This window comes from Drosophila willistoni, chromosome 3R, assembly GCF_018902025.1.
Source record: "Drosophila willistoni isolate 14030-0811.24 chromosome 3R, UCI_dwil_1.1, whole genome shotgun sequence".
Lineage (NCBI taxonomy): Eukaryota > Metazoa > Arthropoda > Insecta > Diptera > Drosophilidae > Drosophila > Drosophila willistoni.
In genome coordinates, this window is record NC_061086.1 from 2,058,737 (window position 1) to 2,085,986 (window position 27,250).

At 35.8% G+C, this 27,250-nt stretch overlaps 1 protein-coding gene across 11 annotated transcripts; it reads left to right on the plus strand.

The window, feature by feature from the left end:
- Positions 1 to 461: 461 nt before the first annotated feature.
- On the plus strand, positions 462 to 25,938 carry LOC6650888 (plasma membrane calcium-transporting ATPase 1). Of its 11 annotated transcripts, XM_023179981.2 has the most exons (19): positions 2,098 to 2,170; positions 4,885 to 5,056; positions 5,118 to 5,312; positions 5,391 to 5,677; positions 5,748 to 5,958; positions 6,599 to 6,640; positions 6,894 to 7,312; positions 7,379 to 7,621; positions 7,681 to 7,922; positions 7,989 to 8,433; positions 8,496 to 8,583; positions 8,652 to 8,965; positions 9,034 to 9,232; positions 9,352 to 9,563; positions 9,626 to 9,777; positions 11,163 to 11,301; positions 14,813 to 14,824; positions 23,191 to 23,259; positions 24,707 to 25,938. In XM_023179981.2, the coding sequence occupies exons 2-19, from the start codon at positions 4,900 to 4,902 to the stop codon at positions 24,926 to 24,928; spliced, it is 3,648 nt and encodes a 1,215-aa protein (XP_023035749.1). In that variant the 5' UTR covers positions 2,098 to 2,170; positions 4,885 to 4,899; the 3' UTR covers positions 24,929 to 25,938. The 11 variants fall into 11 exon arrangements, with proteins under 11 accessions (XP_023035747.1, XP_046865144.1, XP_023035749.1 ...); XM_023179984.2 differs by lacking the exon at positions 23,191 to 23,259; XM_023179982.2 differs by lacking the exon at positions 14,813 to 14,824.
- Positions 25,939 to 27,250: the final 1,312 nt, after the last annotated feature.

The window sequence follows — 27,250 nt, forward strand, 5'->3', positions numbered from 1 at the left end:
CTGGCATTTAGGGTACTCTCGCATGCTTTACAAATAGTGGTTGTGTGTTAATAACGCCGTTCGTTGATGCGGTGTAAAGGGAAATTTTGACCATCATCAATTTTCATATCCTAGAAACAGTAAAAAAACCAATCAACGCATAAAACAAAGTTGAGTATAAAAAACAGACATCCTTAAATAAAATGAGATGTAACATTTTAGGTAAAACAAGCAGAATAGTGGTGCCAAATATCAAAATAGTAGTGTTGCAAAATAACAAAACAAGAGCAAGGAATTCGATAAAAATTATCCTGGATATTTGGGGGATGTTTGGTCCTTTAAAAGAAAAAATTATCAGTTGAAAGTTATAACGGTGATTGACACAAGTGCGTGTGACTTTGTTATCGTTCGAGTTAAGAAGAAAATAAAATTTTGTGACGTTAAAAATGTATAAAATTCAACTATTAATGGCATGAAAATTAATGCAATAGCGTTTATATCAAGCACACCAGCGAGTCAAAACCGACGTAGTAATTCATCTGGGGTGGAATTACACAACATACACCCACGCCATTTTTCATCAATGGAATAAAACTGACAGTAAAACGTCAACATTCACGATTTTTAGTAAGCAATGAACAAAAATAAATGTGTTTTAAATTGTTATTACATTTTATAAGACTTATTTTCCATTTTACGTATGTACACATAGGTACACAGATACATACATACATACATACATACATAGATACATTCCTATACAATATGCACATTTTTCGCACATTCCAGGACACCAGGACACAGTTTAGGGGAATGCCAGAGTCACCAGTGTTGTCACACTTTTTTCTCTTTCACCAAGGCAACGCTGTCTTGCTCGGTGCCGCCGTGTAGCGGTTTAAAATATCCCCTCGTCGGAGATGGCAAATAATAGCAGAGAAGCTAAACTTAATTCTATTCTATTTTATATTACTGGCAAATTTGGTTAGACTAAGGTATATTATATATGATTCTTCAGTTGTTTAAGGTTCCTTATTACAATTACTACTTAAACAATAGATAGTAAAACTGGGTCACGTGTTTACATATGAAAACGCCAGAGCTTTGTTAGATGAGTAATTAAAACAGCCAGGAAAGGGATAAATCTATGTAGTTACCGGTATTGCATGTTTCTGCGTGTGGAAAATATAAACATAAGTTTCTTTTAGGAATTAGTTGCTTAAATTTATCTGTAAATCCGCCACTGCATCTAAAACTGACAATGATCAGTAGAAGGCTACATAGTTGTTTTGTGTTATTCTTATCTTTTATCGCTCAGGTACGCGCTCAGGTAACACCGCAGTGTAATCAACATCAACTGAAATCAAACAAACGACAGCGACAGAAGAGATAACTAAGACAAATAGAGCCGGACTGCATATCACAAATGGTTCCTATATCTACAAATAGACCATCCGTGGGCAAGCCGCACGCCAGTCGTTTAGTCCGAGTCGAGCTCGCACATTTTAAATTCGAGAATATTAATGCGAATTCGCATAATCGCTGCTTAGTGTGTAAGCGTATGTATAATAACTGTGATTAAGCAAGAGGGACAATAAATTACTGTGACAAAAATAATAGTGACCGATTACATTTGGCGCTTGCGCCTTTGTCTCCTTTTCCGTTCAATGTAAAAGTCCAGCGTCTATGTTATTGAATATTTTTGCAGTTAAAAACATTGCATTTGTATCGAAATTTTAAAAAACTTTCACGTATTCCAAATGAATTAAATTAAAAACCATATACTTGTATATGTATGGATGTATGTATGTATGTATGCATGTGTGTACTCCCAATTCCTTGGAGTAAGCAGTTCTGGCATAACAAAGTTTCATGACTATTGCAAAAGTAATTGAACAAAATTAACTTTTTTCTTTTGACAGATATATTGAAATTATAAAGAAATATAAATTTATTCATCTGAATGAAATAAAATGGCCTATAAATGTGTCAACTTAATATATGTATTTAGTTTAAACAAGCGGTAACACTAGCTAGACTTCAAGCCAATTTGTTGGCTGCATTGAGAGAGGTTCAGCATTTAGCTTTTTATTTAGAAAGTCAGCGAGGAGTTGGCAACACTGCCTGCAGCGAGCGTCAAGCAGTTTGTTCGTGTCGCGGCGATATACACACAAAAAATAAAATATTTTGCCGTGTACGTATAAAACATGCCTAGATTGGTGTATCATCAGCATTAAAAAAAGTGAACATTATCAACTGCTAACCCAAAGTGAAATTAAATCAATTTCGTATATTTTATCGAGTGAAAAGAATAATTTTACGCCCACGCCTTCGACTGGCATTCCGATACCCAGCATACATACATAAATTTCAATGTACATACACACATACCAGCATACATTCAGAAGCCAGCTGGTTGAGTTTGAATAGAATAGAATTGAAATTGGAATTCGGCGAAGGTCGCTGACTAAAGCCAGAATCAATAATGATTTCGATTCGAATTCCAATGCAATGACTCCAAAAATCCACTGACCATTCCGACATAACGATGACATTACATTACCAATAAGAAATGCTCATACCAATACACAATTTTAACAGTGCTGTATGACGTAATTTTGTTTTCACTGTGTGATGTCAGTTTTGGCCAAGCGAATCGAGTCCCGAATCGAGGTGGACTGGCCACGTTCATTCACATACATATGAATGTACGTATGTACGTATGTACATACATACATATTAGTTGAGTGTATGGGTGCGCGTGTAAACGTATATGTACATGTGAAACTGTGCCTTGTGGGTGTGTGCGTGTGTGTTCGTGTCCTCCCAGCCTTTATCCCAAACACAAATTGTGGGAGTTAAGTGTCAGTTAAAATAAATGCGTATGTATGTATGTTGTACATACATACATATACATATGCATAAAAAATTTTGTAACGAGGCGTGGCAAAGAATATACACTATTATGTGTAGAGAAACATGGCGCCCGCGCCCGGGCAACAGCAACAAGAATAGAGAAAAGATGTAGAGTGAGCGGCAACCTCCCCCCGCCTAACCACTCTTCTATTTCTGCAAAATAACGACTTTAAAGTACAAGGTGCTTAACTGGAGCATACATCCTATTGCTGTTACCTGCCCCTGAATTGAAATCTGATTAGATTGATTATTGCCGTAATGGCCATATCATTTTTTGTGTTTGACGTCATTAAATTTGACAATATAATGCCGACTAAAATCAGTTGTTACCGCTTTTTACCTACCATGATCGTATCAAAACATGTTGTGACAAGTTCTAAACCTACAAATACGAATATTTAGGACCACTCGTACCTATGTACATCAATACATACACAGTCAAACCTGTCTACCTGATGGACGGACCTGCTCGCGGGTGACTACCCGACACCTAGGAACAATTGTCACAGATACTAAAAACGGCATCTATAAAACATCCTTTTTCATAATTTACACGAAGGACAATGTCTTCTTTTGTAAAGCAATCTGACTACGTCAATGAAATTATTTGGATGATAGGCATAGTCATATCTTAAAAACCGCACTACTTATTCGAAATCTTATTCAGTCACAAAAACCAGACCGATCCACTTTTGTCTAGATGAAAATCGGACTCGTCACCAAAATGCATGTGATAAGTGTAGCGAATGATGGCGTCATAAACTTATCAGTAGAGTATCGCTGTCGTCACCCAATCCCGACCAGACAGCCGGCATTACTTTCGATGTCATGACATCAATTAATGAACATACATATGTACATACATACATATGCATACACACACATAAAGCTATTTCTACGGCACATATGATTTTGATAGTCAACACATTCAAACTTTCATCGGTTTCGCCGATAGTTTTCCATCTCTATAGCTTGGGGAAAAACTCAGGTGAATTCTATTTTTAAAATAGGATTTTTGACTTTAGCAAAAAATGATCCAAGAAAAAACATTAGTAGATAGTATGCACACTTTGTATTTACAAAATCATTAAAAGAGAAAAAATTCAATTTGGACTTCATCTGAATGTAATTGAAGCATGCGGAAATGAAACAGATAAAAATAGATTTGTTACAAACATATGTATGGATGTATGTTTATACATACATATATTGGATATATACAAAAGGGTAGAACATTAAGATCCAAAACTAACCACACCACTGCATACAGTCTCCTTGCAGTCCACTAAGATTGGTGTTCTGTCCGTTTCAATTCATTTTGTTTCTATGGCCATGATTGCTTAATATTATATTTACAGATGTCTGCTGCTATGCCATCTCTCTCTCACGATCTCTCGCCCTCCCTAGCGTCTAGCATTGAAAAAATTCTTCCCAGGCGAAATGCTGATTTATTTTGATATGTATCCACACACATATACATATATGTATGTACATATATACACATATGATTGTTAAGTGCGTGACACGACTCGCCACACATGCCCATAAATTTGTACATACATTAGACTGGTTTTTATTTTTTGTCGAACTGTATGGGAATTTCAAATTAATATTAATTTTTGTTTTCTGAACAGAAATATGACCTGGCATTGATCCTCTTAGGTAACAACAAAAAAATATGACGTATGCGAATAATTAAAAAAACACTTGTTCGATATTGTAATAATGTCTTAAAGCAACTCTGGTGACTAATTGTAAGATATATTAGTTACCCATCTATTAACAGACCCAAAGAATTATCTTGCCCATTAGACAATTTTCTGAAAAAATATATAAATAGTGAAAAGTCACGTTGTGAGATTATGTGGGACTTACTTACTTGCATATTATATTATTCATACGCAGAGCAACTACTAATGAGTAGTTTCGAATACACACGCAGGGAGAGTAAAAAGACTACAATGGTAACAATCTGAATGTCTTCTCTTTTAGAATTTATTATAACAAATGGCCACAATCGATGGAAGACCTGCGCAATATGGGATATCACTTAAGCAATTACGCGAGCTCATGGAGACTCGCGGGAGGGAAGGTGTAGCAAAAATCAGCGAATTCGGTGGTATTCATGAGTTGTGCAAAAAGTTATACACATCTCCCAATGAAGGTGATCAAAGATTTTACGAGACTCTGGATAGGATTACTTATGTGCCTATTCTTTTTTATAGGCCTGAGCGGTTCGAAAGCTGATGAGGAACATAGACGGGAGACATTCGGATCGAATGTAATACCACCGAAGCCACCGAAAACGTTTCTTACGCTAGTCTGGGAGGCCCTTCAGGATGTCACGCTTATTATCTTAGAGGTAGCTGCTTTAGTATCACTTGGTTTATCGTTTTACAAACCCGCCGATGAGGATGCGCGTAAGTGTTGGCATTCTATAATCTTGTTTGTTATCATATTTGTGATCGATAATTTGATTTGACTTTGATTTCATACAGCTGTACTGCAAGAAGAAGAAGAACACCACGGTTGGATCGAGGGTCTTGCGATTTTAATCTCCGTTATTGTGGTTGTTATAGTGACGGCCTTCAATGATTACTCCAAGGAAAGACAGTTCCGTGGCTTACAAAGCCGCATTGAAGGCGAGCACAAGTTCTCCGTTATTCGTGGAGGTGAAGTGTGCCAAATATCGGTTGGTGACATACTTGTGGGCGATATTGCTCAGATCAAGTATGGTGATCTATTACCGGCCGACGGCTGCCTCATTCAAAGTAACGACTTGAAGGTAAATGGACGGACAATGTCCCATGAACAAGGAGGCCAATTCTACTAGCTGTGTTATTTTTTTGCTATAGGTGGACGAATCCTCACTAACTGGCGAGTCCGATCATGTTAAAAAGGGCACTGATGTCGATCCCATGGTCTTATCTGGCACACATGTTATGGAGGGTAGCGGAAAAATGATTGTTACCGCAGTCGGTGTCAACTCGCAGGCTGGCATTATATTTACCCTTCTTGGCGCAGCCGTCGACGAACAGGAGGCCGAGATTAAAAAGATGAAAAAGGGTATGTATGAGCATGAAAAGCTTTTTTAAATATATCTGAAGAAGCAGCACTCGGCTAATATTTTTACATCCAAGTCGATTGACCAAATTACTTCAAATTCTTCAGATTATGTCTGATCACATTTATCACAAATGACTACGAGGGATTTTGAGTAGTAATTAATTGATTTTTAGCCAGAAATCAAAGGGGGAAACCAAAATATGCTAGAGTACAGGATTATTTTTATTTACAGTTATTCAAGTTTTTCTACTTTTATTAGCAAATATTTGGTGGCAAACATAAACGTAGTTTTGCGCGGTGTTTTTTTATGTGACTTCCTATTAATTATATTGCTATGAATAATCTATATTATGTATTTGTTTTTATTTTATTTATTTTTTTTCATATTCCAATTGTCATACGTGATTTGCATGACGTGAATTGATTGCTCCATCATTGAACTCCTTCATCTACCTCAACATCTACCCTCAACTACCAACCAACCACCAAACACCAACAAACTACAAAAATCAACAAACCTAAAAAAAAAAAACTAAAAAAAAAACACCTGTGAATCCCTATTAAATGTAAAATTGATATTATTATCAACATAATGGAATGATTGAACATCGTGAATTGTAATTTTGACTTTTACATACAGAAGCTAAAAAGGCGAACAAGCAAAAGAGCAAGAGTCTGACAGGTGAATTTCATAATATTCTAAATTTTGTAGATATAAATATGTCCGGCCCAATCATCCAATCACTTTTGTCCTAGCATGTCCATTCGGGTTATAAAATGAGTTAAATTCTCATATGTTGTATATATTTTAACACAAAGATTAAGTGAAAATTGGGCGGGAAGTTTATAGGGATTTTTGTGTGGCTAAAAACTACAAAAATGTGATGAAATTACATATTTTCAATTTGACTGATTTGTGGACCATGACCATGCAGGTGAGAACGATGGTCGCACGCCAATGAAACCGACGTCCCATGCTCCACAAGCTCCGCCCGCATCTCGAGGTGGCGGCGACGCAATTAAATCCGAGTCAGATGGCAATCATGTGCAACAGCAGTCGTCCACATCAGCTGTGGAAACGGGCCACAAGAAGGAGAAGTCTGTGTTGCAAGCGAAACTGACCAAATTGGCTATTCAAATTGGTTATGCTGGATCTACCATTGCCGTACTTACCGTCATCATTCTGATTATCCAGTTCTGCATTAAGACATTTGTCATTGACGAGAAGCCCTGGAAGAATACCTACGCCAATAATTTGGTCAAGCACTTGATTATTGGTGTCACAGTATTAGTGGTGGCTGTGCCCGAAGGTCTTCCGCTAGCCGTAACGCTATCGCTTGCCTATTCGGTGAAGGTGAGTGGGGCACCACTCTGATCACTTGATCATCCGGTCACTTATTCGAGCATTCTTTTAATACAGAAAATGATGAAGGATAACAATTTGGTGCGTCATTTGGACGCCTGTGAAACGATGGGTAATGCCACTGCCATTTGCTCTGACAAGACTGGTACACTGACAACCAATCGTATGACTGTCGTGCAATCGTATATTTGCGAGAAACTGTGCAAAGTGCTGCCAACTTTGAATGATATACCCCAGCACGTGGGAAATCTGATCACCATGGGCATATCCGTAAACTCGGCCTACACGTCAAACATAATGGTAAGATCGATGGATGCTTTTTCTAATTCAATGTTTCACTATCATGGTCACCACTATAGCATGGTCAAAATCCCGGTGATTTGCCCATTCAAGTTGGCAACAAGACCGAGTGCGCCTTGCTGGGCTTCGTTCAGGGACTGGGCGTTAAATATCAATCAATTCGTGATGAAATACCCGAGGATAGGTTTACACGTGTCTACACATTTAATTCGGTGCGCAAGAGTATGGGTACAGTGATACCTAGACCTAACGGCGGATATCGACTATACACAAAGGGAGCTTCCGAAATCATCATGAAGAAGTAAGTGACTCGATTCTCCAAGGTGTTGTGTATCCATTTTGCATGACCACTTTATCACATTTTCAGGTGTTCCTTTATCTACGGTCATGAGGGAACTTTGGAGAAATTCACACGGGATATGCAGGAGCGATTAATACGAGAAGTTATTGAACCAATGGCTTGCGACGGTCTTCGTACTATTTCGGTTGCTTACCGCGACTTTGTCCCCGGAAAAGCAGCAATCAACGAAGTTCACATTGACGGAGAGCCAAACTGGGACGACGAGGAGAATATTATGACAAATCTCACCTGTCTCTGCGTCGTTGGAATTGAGGATCCAGTGCGCCCAGAAGTTCCCGATGCTATTCGTAAATGCCAGCGTGCAGGCATCACTGTCCGCATGGTCACTGGAGACAATATTAACACAGCCCGTTCCATTGCCAGCAAGTGCGGAATTTTGCGACCCAACGATGATTTTCTTATCCTGGAGGGCAAGGAGTTCAACCGACGTATTCGCGACAGCAATGGCGATGTAAGTAGCGTCACTTGACATTTTTATTTGCATGCATTATGCCGCTTCGTTTTTTCTTCCAGATCCAGCAACATCTCATTGATAAAGTCTGGCCAAAGTTGCGTGTGCTGGCTCGCTCTTCGCCCACTGACAAGTACACATTGGTCAAAGGTATGTGTTTGTGAGAGAAATAAGAAGGAATCTGACTTATACATATATTCGCTTTCGCATTTTGTCAGGCATTATTGACAGCACAGTAAGCGAAAACCGTGAGGTCGTCGCTGTCACTGGCGATGGTACAAATGATGGTCCCGCATTGAAAAAGGCCGATGTTGGATTCGCCATGGGCATTGCTGGCACTGACGTTGCCAAGGAGGCTTCAGATATTATTCTTACCGACGACAATTTCAGCAGTATTGTGAAGGCAGTAATGTGGGGTCGCAATGTTTATGACTCGATCGCAAAGTTCTTGCAGTTCCAACTAACGGTTAATGTGGTTGCTGTAATTGTAGCATTTATCGGTGCATGTGCCATTCAGGACTCTCCGCTGAAAGTATGCTTTATCTAAAATCGTTTCTTCTGTATCGTGTTTGTAATCTCGCCAATTTCTCCCTTTTTTAGGCGGTGCAAATGTTATGGGTTAATCTGATTATGGACACTTTGGCTTCCCTTGCTCTGGCTACGGAACTACCGACTCCAGACCTCTTGCTGCGCAAGCCATATGGCCGCACAAAACCCCTAATCTCAAAGACCATGATGAAAAACATTTTGGGTCAAGCTTTATATCAGCTGGTTATCATTTTTGGACTTCTCTTCGTAGGTAGGCATCAGTTATATAAAATTTTGTGATGTATATATGCGTCTATATGCTCAATTTTGTGTCGCCAATGGAATTGATATTCCTTAAGATGAACCTAAATGTTTCCAATTCCTTTACAGGAGATATTATCCTTGACATCGAGTCTGGACGTGGACAAGAACTTAACGCTGGGCCAACACAACATTTTACCATAATTTTTAACACCTTTGTTATGATGACATTGTTTAATGAAATCAATGCCAGAAAGATTCATGGCCAGCGCAACGTTATTGAGGGACTGTTTACGAATCCCATCTTCTACACGATTTGGATATTCACAATGATATCGCAGGTAAGTTAAAGTGGTCCAATGATGTATATAGTGCTTTTATTTATGTACATTTTGCATTTCAGGTTGTCATTATTCAATATGGTAAAATGGCTTTCTCTACAAAGGCATTAACGCTTGAGCAATGGCTTTGGTGCATATTCTTTGGAATTGGTACACTGGTCTGGGGACAATTAATCACATCTGTGCCTACTAGAAAATTGCCCAAAATTTTATCGTGAGTAAATGTTTTATGTTATATTATCACAATCGATGTTGCAGTTAACCGGAACCTTGCTCTAAACTTTAAGTTGAACGCTTTCGCATTCACTTTCATTTACAACACAAAACCCACAAAAATAGTATAACTTTGGTATCAGACATCTGCATTTGGTAGTAGTACGTTAATACAAATACTTATATAAACGCAAAATGTATGTAGGATAATAAGACGACTATCTAAGCTTTATCCAAGATTATAATTGCTTCGCATGCTAAAATTCTATAATAACTCTAAGCAACATATATGTATTTTGATATGTACATAAGTATACGTCTAAATATAAGTTTCTTTTTAATTTGATGTACTATTCGTATACACTTTGACCAGTATTTTAGCTCGTACGCAATAAATTTATTTTTACCTCTACCCATTTCCAATTGCACTGCCCTAGCTATCTATATATACTGCACGCTTTGTATGTATGCATTATATTTTAAGTCAGTTTCGAAAATAGCGTTAAATGGATTCAAATCGCTTTACAAAATTATCCTTGAAGGGGGCATGAGTCCTGGGTAAATGGAGTCCATTTACAACTATTAAATAACGATCTACAATCATTTTTGAACTGCTGGCTGCATTGACTACTCTTGAAGCTAATTAAAAGATATCCAAAAGGCTGAGTAATAACACAAAATATGCCCTTAAATTATAATTGTAAATATTTTTCTTTGTGCAACATAATGATTTCCATAAACCACAAATGTACAAATTATCCGATTAAATATAACGCCCAACGAATAACCAGAAGCCTGAGACTCGTATCGAAGTATTCATATCAGAAGTCATAAACCTAACTATTTGGTATGAATTTCCTTGAGTTTGATATGATGATGTATACAAAAATTATTGTGATGTTTATTAACTAAAGTTATTGAATATATTTTAGCTAAAGCTGTCCCAAAATTATTAATACGTATATACCAAAAATAGCTAAAAATTCTAAACCCACTAAAAAAACATTTTGTTATGCTTAATTTCATCGTTCAAGCTTTATAAAGAGATACGATTTGTCAGTTTAATCATTAATTCAATTATTTCGTTGATCTGTAATAAGTATATTAATAAACAGATAATAACGATTTTAATTATTGTATAAAATAAGATGCGGGAGCTGTTAAAATAACTCTTTTGTATAGTTTATGTAATCCATGCCAATCTTTCAATTAAACGCTCATGTGTCTAATCCAATAGTTACAAACTAATAAAGCTAATTATTATGCTTAACTAATTCATACACAACTCATACATTAATGCATATGTAAAATATCAAACAATTTATATTGAACTAACCACAAGCCCGCCGACTCGAAAATTATTAAACAATTTATGCAATTTTTCAGATGGGGTCGCGGTCATCCAGAGGAGTATACTGATGCCATGAATTTGGGCGAAGAACGCTTCGATTCCATTGATTCCGACAAGAAGCCCAGAGCAGGACAAATCCTGTGGATACGCGGTCTAACTCGCCTGCAAACTCAAGTAAGTATATCTATATTTGGTTCTCTCAAATAATTCAGCTTAAGGAGAAGTGAATTTTAATTTTTGATTATCAATATATAATCAATTATATATATATTATATATAGTTGTATTATTTACTTACAATCATTTCAGTTAGTTAAAATTTTTATTTCTATAAACTTTTTTTTTATATATTATTTATTTTATTTTTACAAATTATTATTTTCTTTTTATTTTTTTTTGAACTCGTGCATTTTTCTGAACATTTAATTTATTAATCGGACATAAGAATGTCCAACTCATTCATATAGTATGTACCACTACAGCATATGTTACACAGACGCCTATTCTCGATAGGTGATATCTATTTTGTTTTCTAATTCGTTTCGACTTTGTGTTTTTTCCGAGTTTGCGGTTAGCAGTGAGGATTCGCATACTCCACGGCAAAATGCATTTTCACATCGAGTTGTTCAACTTATTTTTGTTTTTCGTGAGATTAGTTTGATTCAGTTTGTATTTGTATTTGACTCGATTTTCATTGAGATTTCGTTGTGCATAAATGGCATATATGTACATATACCAGCAGGCAGATAATGTGACAGCAATTTAAATTCATCTCTTGGGTTCATTTTCGTATGATTTCGTTAATTTTGTCGTATTTCGTGGTTCTGTTTTTTCGAAAATGGAATGGCCTGTGTTTCAAACGTCAAACGCAATGCGAAATGCATTGACGATTTCTAGAAATCGTGCATATATATGTACCCACTGGTAATATGTATGAATGTTTCAATTTAAATTAAGATATACATATGTATTCTTCGGCTTGCTTCTTGTAAGACCAGTTTCCAGGCGGGGGCGTGGTAGTTATGTTGAAAGCTAAACCATAATTCTTGTTTACATATACATATGTACATACATACATAATAATACGCATATTGGTGCATACAAATATATATATATATATATATAAATCTACATTATATATATGAATCTATATACATATATACAAATGCCTAATTTAATAGGTTAACATATTCAAAACGGACGACAAAATGTAACTTCGGCATGCCGAAGATTATCGACCTAAAAACGTGAAACAAATAATTATGGAAATGCAATCTATGATCTATTTTATGTAGATGGTTTTCTATGTATGTATGTATATATGTGTTATGAATTCTGATCAACAATGACCATCAGCTCAAGCTAAATAGATAAATCGAAATAGGCTTCAACTTTGATTAAATTGCTACCTACTGTACCTACTTGCTTAAAAAAATAATAATAAAAACAATAACACTTTGTAGTTCGAATTGTATTTACTGTTTTCAGTAGAAAATTTTGATTGGTTTGTCTACTAACAACAAACCACATGTCTTCCTTACCTTTTTATCCTCTATCTCTCGTTCTCCTACTCTCCTACTTTCTCTCTCTCTCTCTCTCTTTCTGTGTCTTTCTCTCTATATCTATCTATATATTTCTCTATCAATATCTCTATGTCTGTCTCTCAATGTCTGTGTATATCTATCTCTCTATGTCTGTCTCTTGTATATTTTGAGTCCATGTTCGGATCCCATACTGATCCATTGTTATGCATTGTTTAATCCACGATTAGTTTAATATATCAATTTGTTCAAAAATCAATTCTAATTTAACGAATGTGTTTATGCAATGCGAAATCTATATACATGTATGAACTTTGAACAAAAAAAACAAACGCAGAGGAGTGGGTGAGAAAGATAATGGAGAGGCGGGTGAAACGGCGGTGGGTGGTGCTTTTGGACTTCTCTTCGTCAAATCCCAGTCAAGGATTTTAGGCACACGTGCATAACTTTACGTGTGAAACCGATTCAAGAACGAACTCACATATAGATTTATATGCATACATACTTACATGCACGCGCGAATTACCAAAAAATAATCCAAATTTGAATTGAAAAAGGGGTGCTAGTACAAACCAACAAACCTGTAGGTGGACAAAACCCACACACACAGAAGACACACACACAACTCCATTCGCATATTCGACATTTGATTACTGTGACAGATAGTGAACAGATACAGATACATTTAATCAGTCCTTTTCCACTCACACACAAATGCACACACATTAAAAAAAAAAAAAATAAGAACACTCCATTAGGCAAAAATCTAATGATTGAGAAGTTCTCTCTCAAGGTCATCTGTGCTCAGCATTGTGAACTTTACTTTACTTTTCCATAACTCCCACGTCTATTTCCGCAACTCTATTAAATTGTAACTATAAATTTATAATTTTTCTTTATATTGTAAAGTTATAGTTTTTCTTAGGTTTTAGTTAACGTTACTTTTTTTACCTTTCTGTTTTTGTTTACCCGATAATTTTTTATTTCCTTTCGTGTTACTTTTCTCGGTCACTGCATGCGTATCGTTTAATTTATAAAGCTTTGACAAGTCTTCTACCATATATGCTATCAACACCGATCTACTACAACAAAAAAAAAGAGAAAGAATACCCAAAACAAGAACAACAACAACTACAAAACTCCATCAAACTTCTTTCACATATACCCATAGGTATATACAAACACTGTGTACAAAAAGAATGCGTATAAACCGAAACACTTGACACCTTTTTCCCCCCTCTTCGGCGTTCCGAAGTATAATATACTCTTTTTACATACATACATGTAAATATTGCCAAAAAACAAAAAAAAAGTAGTGTGTCAATGTGTCTCGATTTAAAAATGGCCTTTAGTCCTGTGTCCTGTGTGGACTAGCACTAAACAAAAGACTTATTGGCCAGCCAGCTGGTGCGATTCAAAGTGTTCTCTAGACTTGGCAAACAATTGCCCATAGAGGCTTCATATCCTTTAATTTCTTTACAGAATAAGTCTTATAATCGTTTCTGAAATCCCTTTCATTTCAATCGCATTTCGATTTATTGAAATTGGCTCTGTTTAGAGCTTGAAGCATATATTATAAAGTATTTCAATATACGACATTTTCATTTACACTAACAGTGAGAAAATTGACACGGTAAAGTATATCAGTACATGGAATTGTACTTACGTATCTTTGTAGTGAGGTGAGATGATGTGTAAAAGAGTATATATATGTATGTAAGAAACGTAGTGGACCAACTCTTCCTATAAACATCTAACTTCCATTTTACTGATGCAAATTCTTTTCTATAAATAATATAAAATTGATAATATTCATTTCATATTTTTCGTCCCTCTTAAATGCTTTTAACCAATCCCGATCGATTGATTGAACCAAAAACCAAAATGCAAATATAAACAAAAAAAACCTACATATCTGCATATCATACTATAAAAAAACCAAACGAAATCGATAAATAAATATTACCAATTCAACTATATATATACACTATAAATTGAAAAATCAATCAATCAATTTTTGCATCGCTTCATGATGCAAATATATAACAAAAAAAAAAAAAAAAAAAAACCAACCAAAAAACCGAAAACCATAAAATTATGTACAATACAATTAAATATTTGCGCGAAAACTCAACTTGCGTCCAGATTTCAGTACCGGTAAGAATTGTCTATATGATTTAGTGTTTATTGGCAACTAGACAGCGTAATGTTCCACCTTCCCCCACCCTCTTAAACTGCTTCCTAATCCTGCAAACCTTACTTACTTCCTGCTCCCTGCTCCACCGCTCCTACTACTGATCTCCAAGCTCTATTCCTGCTTTCCTCTTATTCCCTTTCCACCTCAGAAAAATGAAACTCACAACCCATCCCTCTCCCCACCCGAGACATTGACGAGACTTTGGATGCTTTTGTTTCTAATATAAAACTATCGAATAGTCGCTACGTATTCGATAATTTGCATATGTATGTATGTATGTATGTACGTGCGATCTACATACGTGCAAGCGTACGATATGTATGTATCGATATGAGCACGTATGTATATGTGTGTATGTATGTGCATATGTATGTAGTACTTTGTGCCATTTCGTTTTGATTTTGTTTGTGTTCTTGTCACTGTACATACATACTATATATAAACATAGTTGTGAAAACTGTAAATGTACATATATAGTTTTTACTATTATATTGTTTATGTTTATGTTTATCGATAAATCACAGCAAAATTATAAAATTGACTACCTACCTACCTATATACATACATACCTCCTTCTCCTTCAATTGGCGTGCATGGGTTATAATGTGTGTGAGCCATGTGTGTGTGTGTGTGTGTTTTTCTGGTATGCGTCTGTTTGGGGGTGACACAGTTAACTGAGAGTTAACATTGACACGATTAACTGAGAGAAATTTGCCACAGGACTGAGTATTCATTCATTCATTCATTCACATCGGCATTAATCAGTAGTAGGGTATACTCAGTAAGTATGTATGTACATAAGTATGTGTGTTGACTGAATCAAATGCAGTTGCTGAATGTTTAAGACGATTGTTTTGCCCTTCTTTCTTTAATCCGGACTTGTGATATCTTGTACTAAGTCATTTATAGACAGGAGAGTAAAATTTTTCAGATATTTCTATATTTCGATACGATTTCACAAATTGTTAACTTAATCCCATAGATGTGGAATGCATTGGGCCAAAACGTTTGAATTTTTATCCTGAATGCAAGAAGGTGTTATGGAAAAAGTTTTTAACATTCCGAAGAGTTCTTATAAGGTATTTTATTGTCCCGATAACCACTCTACTTAAATCTAAATGATAGGAAAGTTAGATTATGAAGATAAATATATGTATGTACATATGTATATTGTAAAATTTCTATCCGTTTCATAATATCGTGGTTTTAGCTTGTGAAAATGTTTGTGCGGTTTTTGAGAGCAATGTTTTGAATCTATTTTTGAGTTCCTAGGTGTTTTTTGGTGTGAAAATTTACATTTAATATTTTACTTTCGGGCGTCAACAAGCCATTGAATCATTTAAATTTTCAGCATTCTATTATTATTATACTATTATTATTTGGCCTTGGCTTTCAGATTTTCGATTTGCTGCTGCTTTATCACACAATTATCTATGATTTCGGTTTAGTTTTTTATACTTTCTTTTTTTTGTTCTGGATTAGTTTTGAATACTTTTTGTGTTGGCATACAATTATTAAGCTTTCAATTGAGCCTTATTTGTTTCAAAAGTAATTATCGGATATTTGTTGTTAATTTTTGTAATTTTAAAGCCGGCGGAACCAATACGAGAGACTGAAGTGTAATTGACAAATGCAATAATAAGCAACAAGAGTTCTACATAAATGTTTAAAAAAAAAACCCAACTAACCCAGCAGTTATCCTCGCACACTCTCTCATATACATATACATACAAACAAACATACATACATACATATTACCTAAATCAAATCATAACGTTCTGCTGCAATAATAAGAATTTGTTGAAATTGTTAAACGGAATTATCTCTATATCGGATACTTATTGATTAATCTTATAAGTTGAGAAGACGAAAATGTGCAAACGCGTAATCAAATCCTCCGGACACACAAGCTGCTCACGGAGATGACGCAAATGCGATGAAATGCAGTGTATACACTATATACTGCATACACATACTTATATACACTACCTACAAAAACACCACTTACAAATTAGACTATTAATAATACCCTGATATATGATGAAGACGATAAAACATGAAACATTGTAGAAAATATATATTTAGTTAGGTTCCAAAAAGTTTTCAACTATTTTACGGTGGATAGTTGTCTAATAAATGCAATTAGCAATAGTTTAACGTAATTGAAATGATGAATTCGATCATTGATCGACAAAATAATATATATAATAACATAGAAATGTGTACATCAAATTACACTGTGCAACACAACACCGACTTTACCCAAAAAACAAAGAAAAACCAAAAATCTAGCGCCAGTAGGTAAACCATCAAATGATTTCCCAAAGTTACCTCGAGCTTCTTAAGCCTATTCACATTTTAAAGATATCCAGAAACAACCGAATTAAACATCATTTCATAAATGTTTACACTCTTTTCTCACTTTGAGGAAACAAAAACGCGAAATGGTTGTAAGTCATGCCAGTTAAGCCCACAAAAGTGCCGTTCAAACTAAACAAAAGCAAAAACAAAAAAAAAAAAAAAATAAATAAGTAAATAAATTGACAAACAACAGAAAACCACAAATTTGAGGATGTAAATACATAATTTATTTATTCTTGAAACTTAAAAAACTTGCGTGTTCAGATTGAAAATATAAGAAATGACAAAATGGTCTTTGCTAATGCCTTAGCCTAATACTCCTAATCTTTTTGGCCAGATTGTATATAACAAAGAGCTGTCATGTTATCTTCAAACTGTATGTTTGCTTAAAAACATGCTCCAAAACATCTTCGGAGTAACTTGAAATGAAATCGTTTGCTGGTTTAATAAGTACTTATATCATAATATTTCTCGAATTATGTTGCATTGTGTAAGGTATATATGTAGGTAATTAATGCTAATTCAAATGTTGTTATGTAGTTTGTAGACTTTCGCCAAAACAAAAAAAAAAAAAACACAAAAAAAAAACCAGCAAAATTGTTCAAAATTAAAATCAAACTCGATGCGGAACTCGGTTCCCTAATTGTGGACTAGACTACCCTAGACTCTACCTACCTACCACCTACCCAACATGATCAACATGAATAAAGTGACACAATACTCTATCCTATATACCTATACATGCATACATACACAACAGTTCCGAAAGCCCCACTCCTCACCCATGCCTAACTATCTAAATAAAATATTAAATGATCAGTCAGCCATTTTTCGAGTTAACTGAAATACATAGGTTCCCCTTTATCAAGTGAATTTCTCGTCACTCGATCTTTCCTTCCTCAAAACATAAAAATTCAGCATTACCATCGAGAAAAACAACAAGTTACTGCTACTGCTACTACTATTACTTGTACTACTATTTTTTTTTTTGTTTAACCCCTTCCTACAACAACAACAAACAACAACAAGAACAACAACAACAACAACAACATCAACAAGAACAACAACAACGTAGAAGAGTCTTGTGCTACAATACACAATCCAAATTTCGTGTATGTTACGTACTTTCTCTCTCCCACTCTGTCTGTCTCTCTATATCTATCTATACATGTATCTTTAATTCTCAACTTTTGCTGTTATCTGCTGTACTATCTTCTACTACTATCTACTACTACTACTATCTACATCACAAAACAGCTAAGGTAGTCCAGCTAATTTCTTCATACGAGCATAAGGAAACGTACGTAAAATATATTTGTTTAATTCTATCTTTTGTCCCATAAAAACGAACCAAAAAAGAAAAATGCACGTGGAGTCAAATCATAGTACCAATTCCAAAAAAAAAAAAAAAAACTATACATAATAATAATAATAATTCACAAAAAAAATTAAATAAATCTGCGTGCGTCGTGCGTAGTCACAGCGGCACATCCTTGTCTCCCGTACCGATCTGCACAATTAAAAGACAAAATTCCCCACTCAGTCCATAATTGCTCCTGTTGCTTATGCTTAGAAGAATCTGGGACCAATCTCTCTCTCGCTCGTTCTCTTTTACTCTCCTAACCCCCCTCACACATCTGTTTCATTTGAGAGGATCTAAGAACTGTAACTGCTTCTGCCCTCAAAACCATATGAAGAGCCCAAGTGTCTTTATATATTTTGCGTCAGTTGTACATAGAACCTATGTACATGTATATGTACAGTGCCGCTCAACTGAAGAGGTTTTGAGGAATATTGCTTGTTTTAGATCTCGACTTCTATAGCATTTATTTTTTGATCACGGCTTGGGTTGTACCTTCATTGGTGCAACACGTACATATATAAAGTGAATTTTGGATAAAGTAGTAAAATTTAATTGAATCAGCAGTAAGTTGAAAAATTATAGCCATCTAAAGAGCAGGCAAGTGTGGTCCTATTCAGATGAGCGGCATTGTAGAGTAGTCTTTGCATGCTTTAAATTGAACTGGAGTGTCTCGACCCCCACATAATCAGTGTGAATAGCTGTCTGCAACATTTCGTGGGAAAGGGGGAAAGTTGTGTATTGTAGTACTTTTAATTTTTGTTTTAAGTTTTGCATGCTAATTAATTGATTTGTATAGCTGTTGCCTAAGTTTCGGATTTATTGTTGATGCAGGAGACGCGACTCCACTTTGAACTTTTAAGTATAAAGTCGATTGCAGTTTGTATTATCGCGTATGTATGTAAATCTCTGTGTGCGTGTGGTGTGTGTGTGTGTGTGTGTGTTTTGCGTTTTTATAAAAAGAAAGTCAAATTCCCCAAGCTTTGAGGAAAATCGGATATTTTGATTTATTTTGTTCTTACTTGGTAATACACACACTCTGTTTCTCAATGTGACATATATTCGCTATATTTCTATCTTTCGCATTTCTCACGCATCCTATTGCATAAATATTTGCATCGTCAGTTGATTTAATTTTCTATTATTATTAGAATTACTAGAAAATGTATCGAAAAGTATTACACTTTTACTAGTTGGGTAAGTAAACAAGCCAAAACTGTTAAGCAGTCTGTATCCAAGTCCGTTTGACCCCCCATATGAATCGTATACAAATCGTATGTTAGTGGTGAGTTGCGTTACGTTTTTCTCCACGTTCTTTGCACTGTTTCTGATTTACTTTTTCTACTTTACTGTTCTGCTATACTATACTATACTATACATTGCATTAGCTATTCCAAAATAATCATGTTTTTTAACTATAAATAGTTTGCTTTACTCCCCCCAAATATACACTACTTATGCTTCCGTTTTCGGAACCTTCTTAAGTTGTTAGTCAGAATTTGTAATACCATAAATAAACACCGATGACCAATTATTTTCCCCACGTCCGCACTACTAGTAACCTTTTTTGCTTACCAAATACACTTATTGTCCGCAAATTCGTCCGTAATCCGTATGTAATTGGTCGGAGTTATTTACCCGAACTACACCTTTACACGCATGACGACCATTAGCCGTTAGCCAGGATGCGTATGCCTATTAGCGCCAAAAATTCTTGATCTTGTTGAACTAAACTTTTTCCGACAGTCTGGTCTTATTTGCTCGCTCCACCTACTAACTTGATTGATCGTCTGATGCCTCTAGGAGGCAAAGGGATATTTAAATGATTCGGCCTCGCCGAAGGTCGCAGGATTCGTATTGAATACAATGATTTGGAGATTTGGCTTTCAAATTTGCATACGCATCGCACCCTTGTGACCAGTTCCCCTGGTAATGCAGCTTATGTTGGTCTAATTAACACAAATTTGCAGCTGTTGGAGAGATGAAGCTTACGTTATGTATGTATCTATGTGCATACGTTACAATTTAATTGATTGTTTTGCGTTTACGTTTTAATTGAAATTGAAATGAACTAATTTTAAGTATTTTGATTACACTAATGTATGTATGTCCTGTTGTAAATGTGTACACGTACAGCATTGTACACATTGTTGAGTGCCTATTGCTATTACATTTTGCTTATTAGTTCCTTATGTTTCTGTTTTTGTTCGTTTGTTGTCTAATTTCGTTTGTTTCAGTTGCGCGTGATTCGTGCTTTCCGCTCAACTTTGGAAGACCTTAACGAGCGGCGCTCAATGCACAGCTTGCATAGCTTACGCAGTCCCAGGACGGGCATGCCAACCGGTGGTGCTGGCCACCCGCTTTACAATCTTAACTTGCTGAGCCCCAATTACAGCAGCAAGCAGCAGCAGCAACAGTCGCCAGCACAGCCGCATCAGCAGCATCAACAACAACAGCAGTTGCCTTCTGACATATCTTACATTGACGAAGATCCCCAGCAGCAACAGCGCACTCTTCACAACGGACGTACTTCCCAAGCACCCACATCAAATGCATCTACATCTGGCCCTAATCCCGGTCCCGGTCCTGGTCCTGGTTTCTCCGATATCGCTATAACATTGCAACAACAAATTCGTAGTCACGACGAGAATAATCAGCACAGAAACGGACAGAATGAAACCCGAATTTAGAAATTTATTAACTGTGGAGCAAAATGTTGAAAGCAAACACAAAAAAATGGAAAACTGAGCGATAATAAGAAATGCCATCCCCCACCCCCATCCTCCTGACCACTGACATTCGAGCAAACTGGACTGATCATGACATGCTTATCTCTTAGCCGCCATACAGTTGGTACATAAGAGCCCCTCCCTCCACTGATCAGTGGTCATTGTGTGTGGTTTGTGTCGCGTGGCCTGCCATTTGGAACCTGGAATCGAATAAATCTATACCCGAATCCGACCTCATACATACATGCCTTCTGTCCCCTGCCCCCTACCAGATACCGAGATACCGACCTTTTATTGCACTGTCCGACATATTGTATTACTATTCTGTACGGCTGAAGAAAAGAATTTATTAAGGCAAACGATGATCCAACAAACATATCCAACAAGACAGACACACTCAATATGCTCACAAAAAACCCGAGAACCCTCGAGTCTGCTTCTCCGATAAAAGAAAAAACCGATAATTATGTACTCTAATAATATACATATACCTATATAATATTACTTACCACATAGAAAATGTTATTTAGAGCATGCTTTTTATATTCTTTACTTCTTATTTTTTGTATAAATTAATTAATAACTATTGTGGTACACTCGTATTACTACTAACTGTACCTGTACATCAAATGCATCCTTATTTGCTAATTGCGTGGCGTGCGTGCGAATGTGCGTGTGTATGAATGAGCGCGAGCCCACTGATAAGGATGGATATCGAATTGGGGTGGATACCATCAAATATACATACATAGATACCGATATCTGATATCGATAAAGCTACTGAATTCGATACTGATAACGGTGGCGGCAAGTACAACTAAACCCCCACCACTCCCACTCACCATATAGAAGATCAAATATGCATATGCTATATACATATTACGATGTTAAGCTTTTTGGTGATATTGCTGCAATTCACTTGAAGTCCATCGGGAAGTTTTTTGTCCACTTTAAAAGCTGACGTGTCCACAATGGATTTGCCGGCATCGATTTATAAGTATACACATACACATACACAAGCAAATGATGGCCCATTAGAAATTGGTAATTGATCTCTCTCTCTCTCTCTCTGTCTCAGTTTAGTCAGTCTTTCTATCACAAACAGACACAAAACGCCTACACACACACACACACACACACACACAGAAACAAAAAAATCTAAAACAGATACACCCACACACAAACACACACACACACATACACACATTGACGAATATCTCTCGCTTTATTCATTTGTACTATCTGGCAAATTATGAAATTAGATTTCGGTAATGGATACGCCAAATTCGACTCGAAAGAACATTGTACGATTTATAATCGTAATGATGTTTTTTGTGTAACGTAATAGTTGATTATTATTATTAATATTACATACGTGAATCTGAACCTGAAGCTGTCGTATTTACTTAGTTATCGTTATCTCCAATCCAAGTCAAAAAAAAAAAAACACTTGCACACCCAAAAACATCGATATCACCCACTGCTCCCCCTCCTCCCACTTCAACCTCAACCTCACCCCACCCCACCCCTATATCCTTACCCCCTGTAGTGCCCACTATGCTATCCTGCCTTTTTTTCCTATTCTATTGTAATTTATTTATAATCTATGCAAAATATACATATATTTGTATATATATATACTACTACATATACACATATTTATGTTATTATATATGTTTATGTGCATGTGTATATATATGTAAATATATGCAAATTTATGTATATATATATATTATATATACTGCTATAACTCTAATTTATAAATCTATGTAGCAAAAACACTTGACTAAAACTTAAATTCGAATTCAACCTGTATCTGTATTTCTCTTCCCACTTATTATTTTCTATTTTACTTTTTCTCTCTCCAATTTTAAAGGTAATAGGCGGCGAATTGCAAGAACGCTTGATACCGGTCCCATATAGCAAGAGCAACACTGATCAAGCTGTAAGCCCTTCACCATATTATTAATTATTCATAAAAACAGAGCCGACATATACGAAACAGTTCTCCAAGTTATATATAAGGAGAATAAGTTTTGCTTAATAATCCACAGAAAAGAAGTTAGCCAGCAATCAGTGATACGAAAATTTTGAGAAGTTTACTGATCTTGTACTGTCGTCCGTTTTGTATTAATAAACTGAAGAACTCAAAGTCAAGTCTTTTAAGTATTAAACAGCTGATTCCGTCCGACTCTTGTACTTAAACAAATTATTAAAAGTCCTCATTGATTAGGATAAAGTATTAGTACGGATAAGAGTGTTTTTTGGTCTATTATAGACAAGTATAGCCTGGTCTTTTAGTTGCCTGCTATAAATCTCTCACTTTTTCTTCTTCTTTTTCCTTCCCCTTTCACTACCCTCTCAATCATCATTTTTCTTTCTGAGTAGTAGTTAATTGTATCTAGTAAAGTAATTAAACGCAGGACGACAAATTTGCATTTATTTATCCCCATATAGCCAAAATTGGGTCGTCACTTCGCCAATTGGACTTTCATTTTTTAAAACTTTTTAGACCTTGAAATCCTTTGGAAAAGTGATGACTGGGTTTCGGTTTTAAGGGTTTTGTCTGTCGGCCTGTTTAATCTAGTAGGCCAACTTCGGAGAACCCGAAGAATTTTATTGTTTGGATATGTGTGTTCTTTCTACTTCGATCTTCTCTGATCGTTTGTTTGGTTTAATTATTTGAGTATATTTTTGTTTTCATCTCTCTTCTACATACTCAATTAAGTTTGTATTTATTGCTTGCCTACCCTCAGATGTTTAATCTACTACTGGCTTGAAAGTGTTCTTTAAATAACAAGTTTCGCTACCATTAGTACTAAACATAATACATATTGATTTTTGGATTTTGAGACTTGTTGTTTTGCATGATTAAAAACAAAAAGGATAAATAAATGGAACGTAGATGATTCGGCCTATGTCGGAAAAGCTGCTGCTGTTTCTCCTGCTCCTGGTTCGCGGTTCCTGGAGCCTGGTATTCGTATTGAATCGTCCGTGCGTCCGATCCTTTGCATCCAATATTTATTTATTTATTATTTTTCTTGTTTTTTTTTTTTTGTCTAACAGCTGTGACAATGTTGTGTTTTGTGCCTTTGCTTTGGCAAATTTCAGTTTATTATTTTTGCGCAATTTGTGCTTTTGTATGTGTGTGGTTTAACACCCACAGATACACACACACATACTTAATGTACACAAAAACATAATTATGATGCAGTCGCAATTTGATTCGTTCGGTTAAGTTATACTTTCTGTTTGCATTTAATTTTTGACTGATTAAAAACCTGTACGTGTACCTGTATGTACCTGTACTTCCCTCAAATTGTTGTTTCTGTCTCTTTTGTCACTGTTATCGGTGTTGTTCTTTTCTTTTTTGCTCGACGACTTGCGCTTAGATTCGCGTGGTGAACGCCTTCCGGCAAGGTCTCGACGCCCGTTATGGTGAGCACACCAACACTTCGCTGGCAGAGGTGCTGCGCAAGCAGACTTCGCTGAGCAAACGCCTTTCGGAGACATCTTCCATTGAGTATGCTGATAATATACCTGATGAGCTGACCATACCCGAAATCGATGTTGAGCGGTTATCATCCCACAGTCACACCGAAACAGCTGTGTAAAGCTCATTTACACATTTACAAAGAAACACACAAAAACAAGAAAAAGAAAACAATATCCGCATCCACACTTGCAACCCACAAAAACAACAACAACATACATGCATACTTAGTGAGCAAAAGAGAAACAGAATCCATACAAATATTGCAGAGTAAATAAATGAGAGCGCTAAAACCAAAACAAAAATAGAATAAACAAAAACAAACCAAACCGAAACAATACGTACTAACCTCAAGCTTATCTGTAGAGAATCTCGAATCAATCTCAATCAATTAGCACAAGCGCGGTTAATTTCCAACAAGGATATGGGATATTGGTTTGGTTTCCCCGTTTGGTTTAACATTGAAAGCCAGGCAGCCGCACTCTTCTCACCTGCGCATCTAAATTCTTCGAATTTTCATCTCCACTTCGAACAACAACAACAACATGAACTGCAACAATAGCCACTTGCGCGGGTGGCAACTCTACATAGCAAACAAAACCAAGAACAAACAAAAAAATCACAACAACAAAAACAACTACAAACACAAAACGCATGATGATGGTGAAACTTCCAATCGGTACTAGATTATCTTGAATATACATACATACATAAATACATAAATTATTGCATTACGTACTTACAATTAAACAACACAAATGCGAAAAACAAAAGTTATTTAAATAAATAAATTCGAGTGGCCTAAAGATACTGAAAGTTGATGATTAAAAACTCCTCCCCCCTTCCTCTCCCCTCACATACACAAGAACAGACAGACACGCAACACATACCCACATGAAAATGCATAAACAACGGACTAACCAAATCCACATATATACATACATGCATACATATGTGCATACATATACATAAATGCAAGTACATGTCAAATGTATACCTAGATGTATATGTATGTGTATGTGTGTGTGTTTGTATGAAAGTTGCGTCTAAGCCATTATTATTATTATTATTATTATTACGTACATACATTACATATAATGAATAAATGAGTCAATAATGAAACAATTGAAATCGGTGTATTCTTTGAATTTTGATAGTCTTGGCATGTTCAATGTTGGCCCTTTACCAAAAGGAAGTAAGTACAAAGTAAGTGAGTAATCTTGGACAAAAAGCCACTCCCAAATTTAATCGAGACCGAGATACCACACCATATCTTTGAAATCTTCTAAATTGCAAATACAATACGTACCTGAACACCAACTAATAATCACTTTTCTGATTGTAGTGATGTCTTAATTTATAGATATTCCTCTATGAAAAAATAAAAATATTAGCACTCCAAATTTTTGGAGTAACCAGCATTATACATACAAAACTTTTAAACGCCATTCATCTATCCAACAGCTCAAAAATTTCAACAATGTTCATCTGGTGTCAAATCTAGATGACTAGAACCACGAAACCTGTACTTTTATTGGCGATTATGCCCAGAAGTACCAGCCAATGTGGTTAACTTGGTCCTTAAAGTAAAGATACAAATGAAACATTTTTGCCAAAACTCTCTTGGTAAGAATATTTGGTGTCATCATCCACGCGTAAAATTACCTGGCAACCTAGGACCAACTGCGACGAGTCCAACATCACTATTGAGGCTAGATGTGGTCGTTTTTGTCGAGTCAGACAGCCTGCGTAATTTGAGTCTGGAGATTCCATTTGGGAACATTTTCCTGCTCGCCGTGTCCTGGGGGTCAACTTCCCCAAGGCCTCATTTATGCCTGATTTTGGTAAGGACTACATTCGATGGTGGACATCACTCTTCAAATTTCAATTTGCATGTCGACATACAACTTATTTCAGAAACAACCAAAAACCTATTGTAATTTTGTTTGCCCTTGCAAAAAGGTTAAAATAATTTCAGTCGGAAGAAGGATTACCCTTTATCAGAACAAAGAGGTGGTTGTCTCTTTCGAAGCCAACAACTTGTCAAATTTAACTCCACTATAAAAGAAAGGTAAAAAGTCTAAAGAATCGGAAAATATAGATATTTTTTATTTTTCACTAAATTGAACGGAACACCACTAACCCAACCACAGTTACTCTTTTATGGATCAATGGATTTATGAGATCTTTTTAAACGAATATCGTTTACTCATTAATTTCTCTATCTTTAGTGCTTAAACGTTTTAACAGTTGGAAGTGTGTAGCATGTGGGCATGGTTAAATGTGTAGCATACTTTTTTGGGCATATATGTTTTTCGTAGGGGCTGTTCGTCTTAAATATTGAAGACGTGTTTAAGATAATCTGTTACTTACTCTTCCTAAGCACCGTAAATATGTCGTAAACATGGTGTTACATAAATCGAATGGTATTATATTCGCATTT

Bases quoted from the DNA above. Each gene is read 5' to 3' on its own strand.
- LOC6650888 (XM_023179979.2), top strand. From the start codon at position 4,900: ATGGCCACAATCGATGGAAGACCTGCGCAATATGGGATATCACTTAAG. The intron at 9,564-9,625 runs GTAAGTTAAAGT...TTTGCATTTCAG, and splicing joins TATTCACAATGATATCGCAG to GTTGTCATTATTCAATATGG. The intron at 11,302-20,822 runs GTAAGTATATCT...CGTTTGTTTCAG, and splicing joins TAACTCGCCTGCAAACTCAA to TTGCGCGTGATTCGTGCTTT.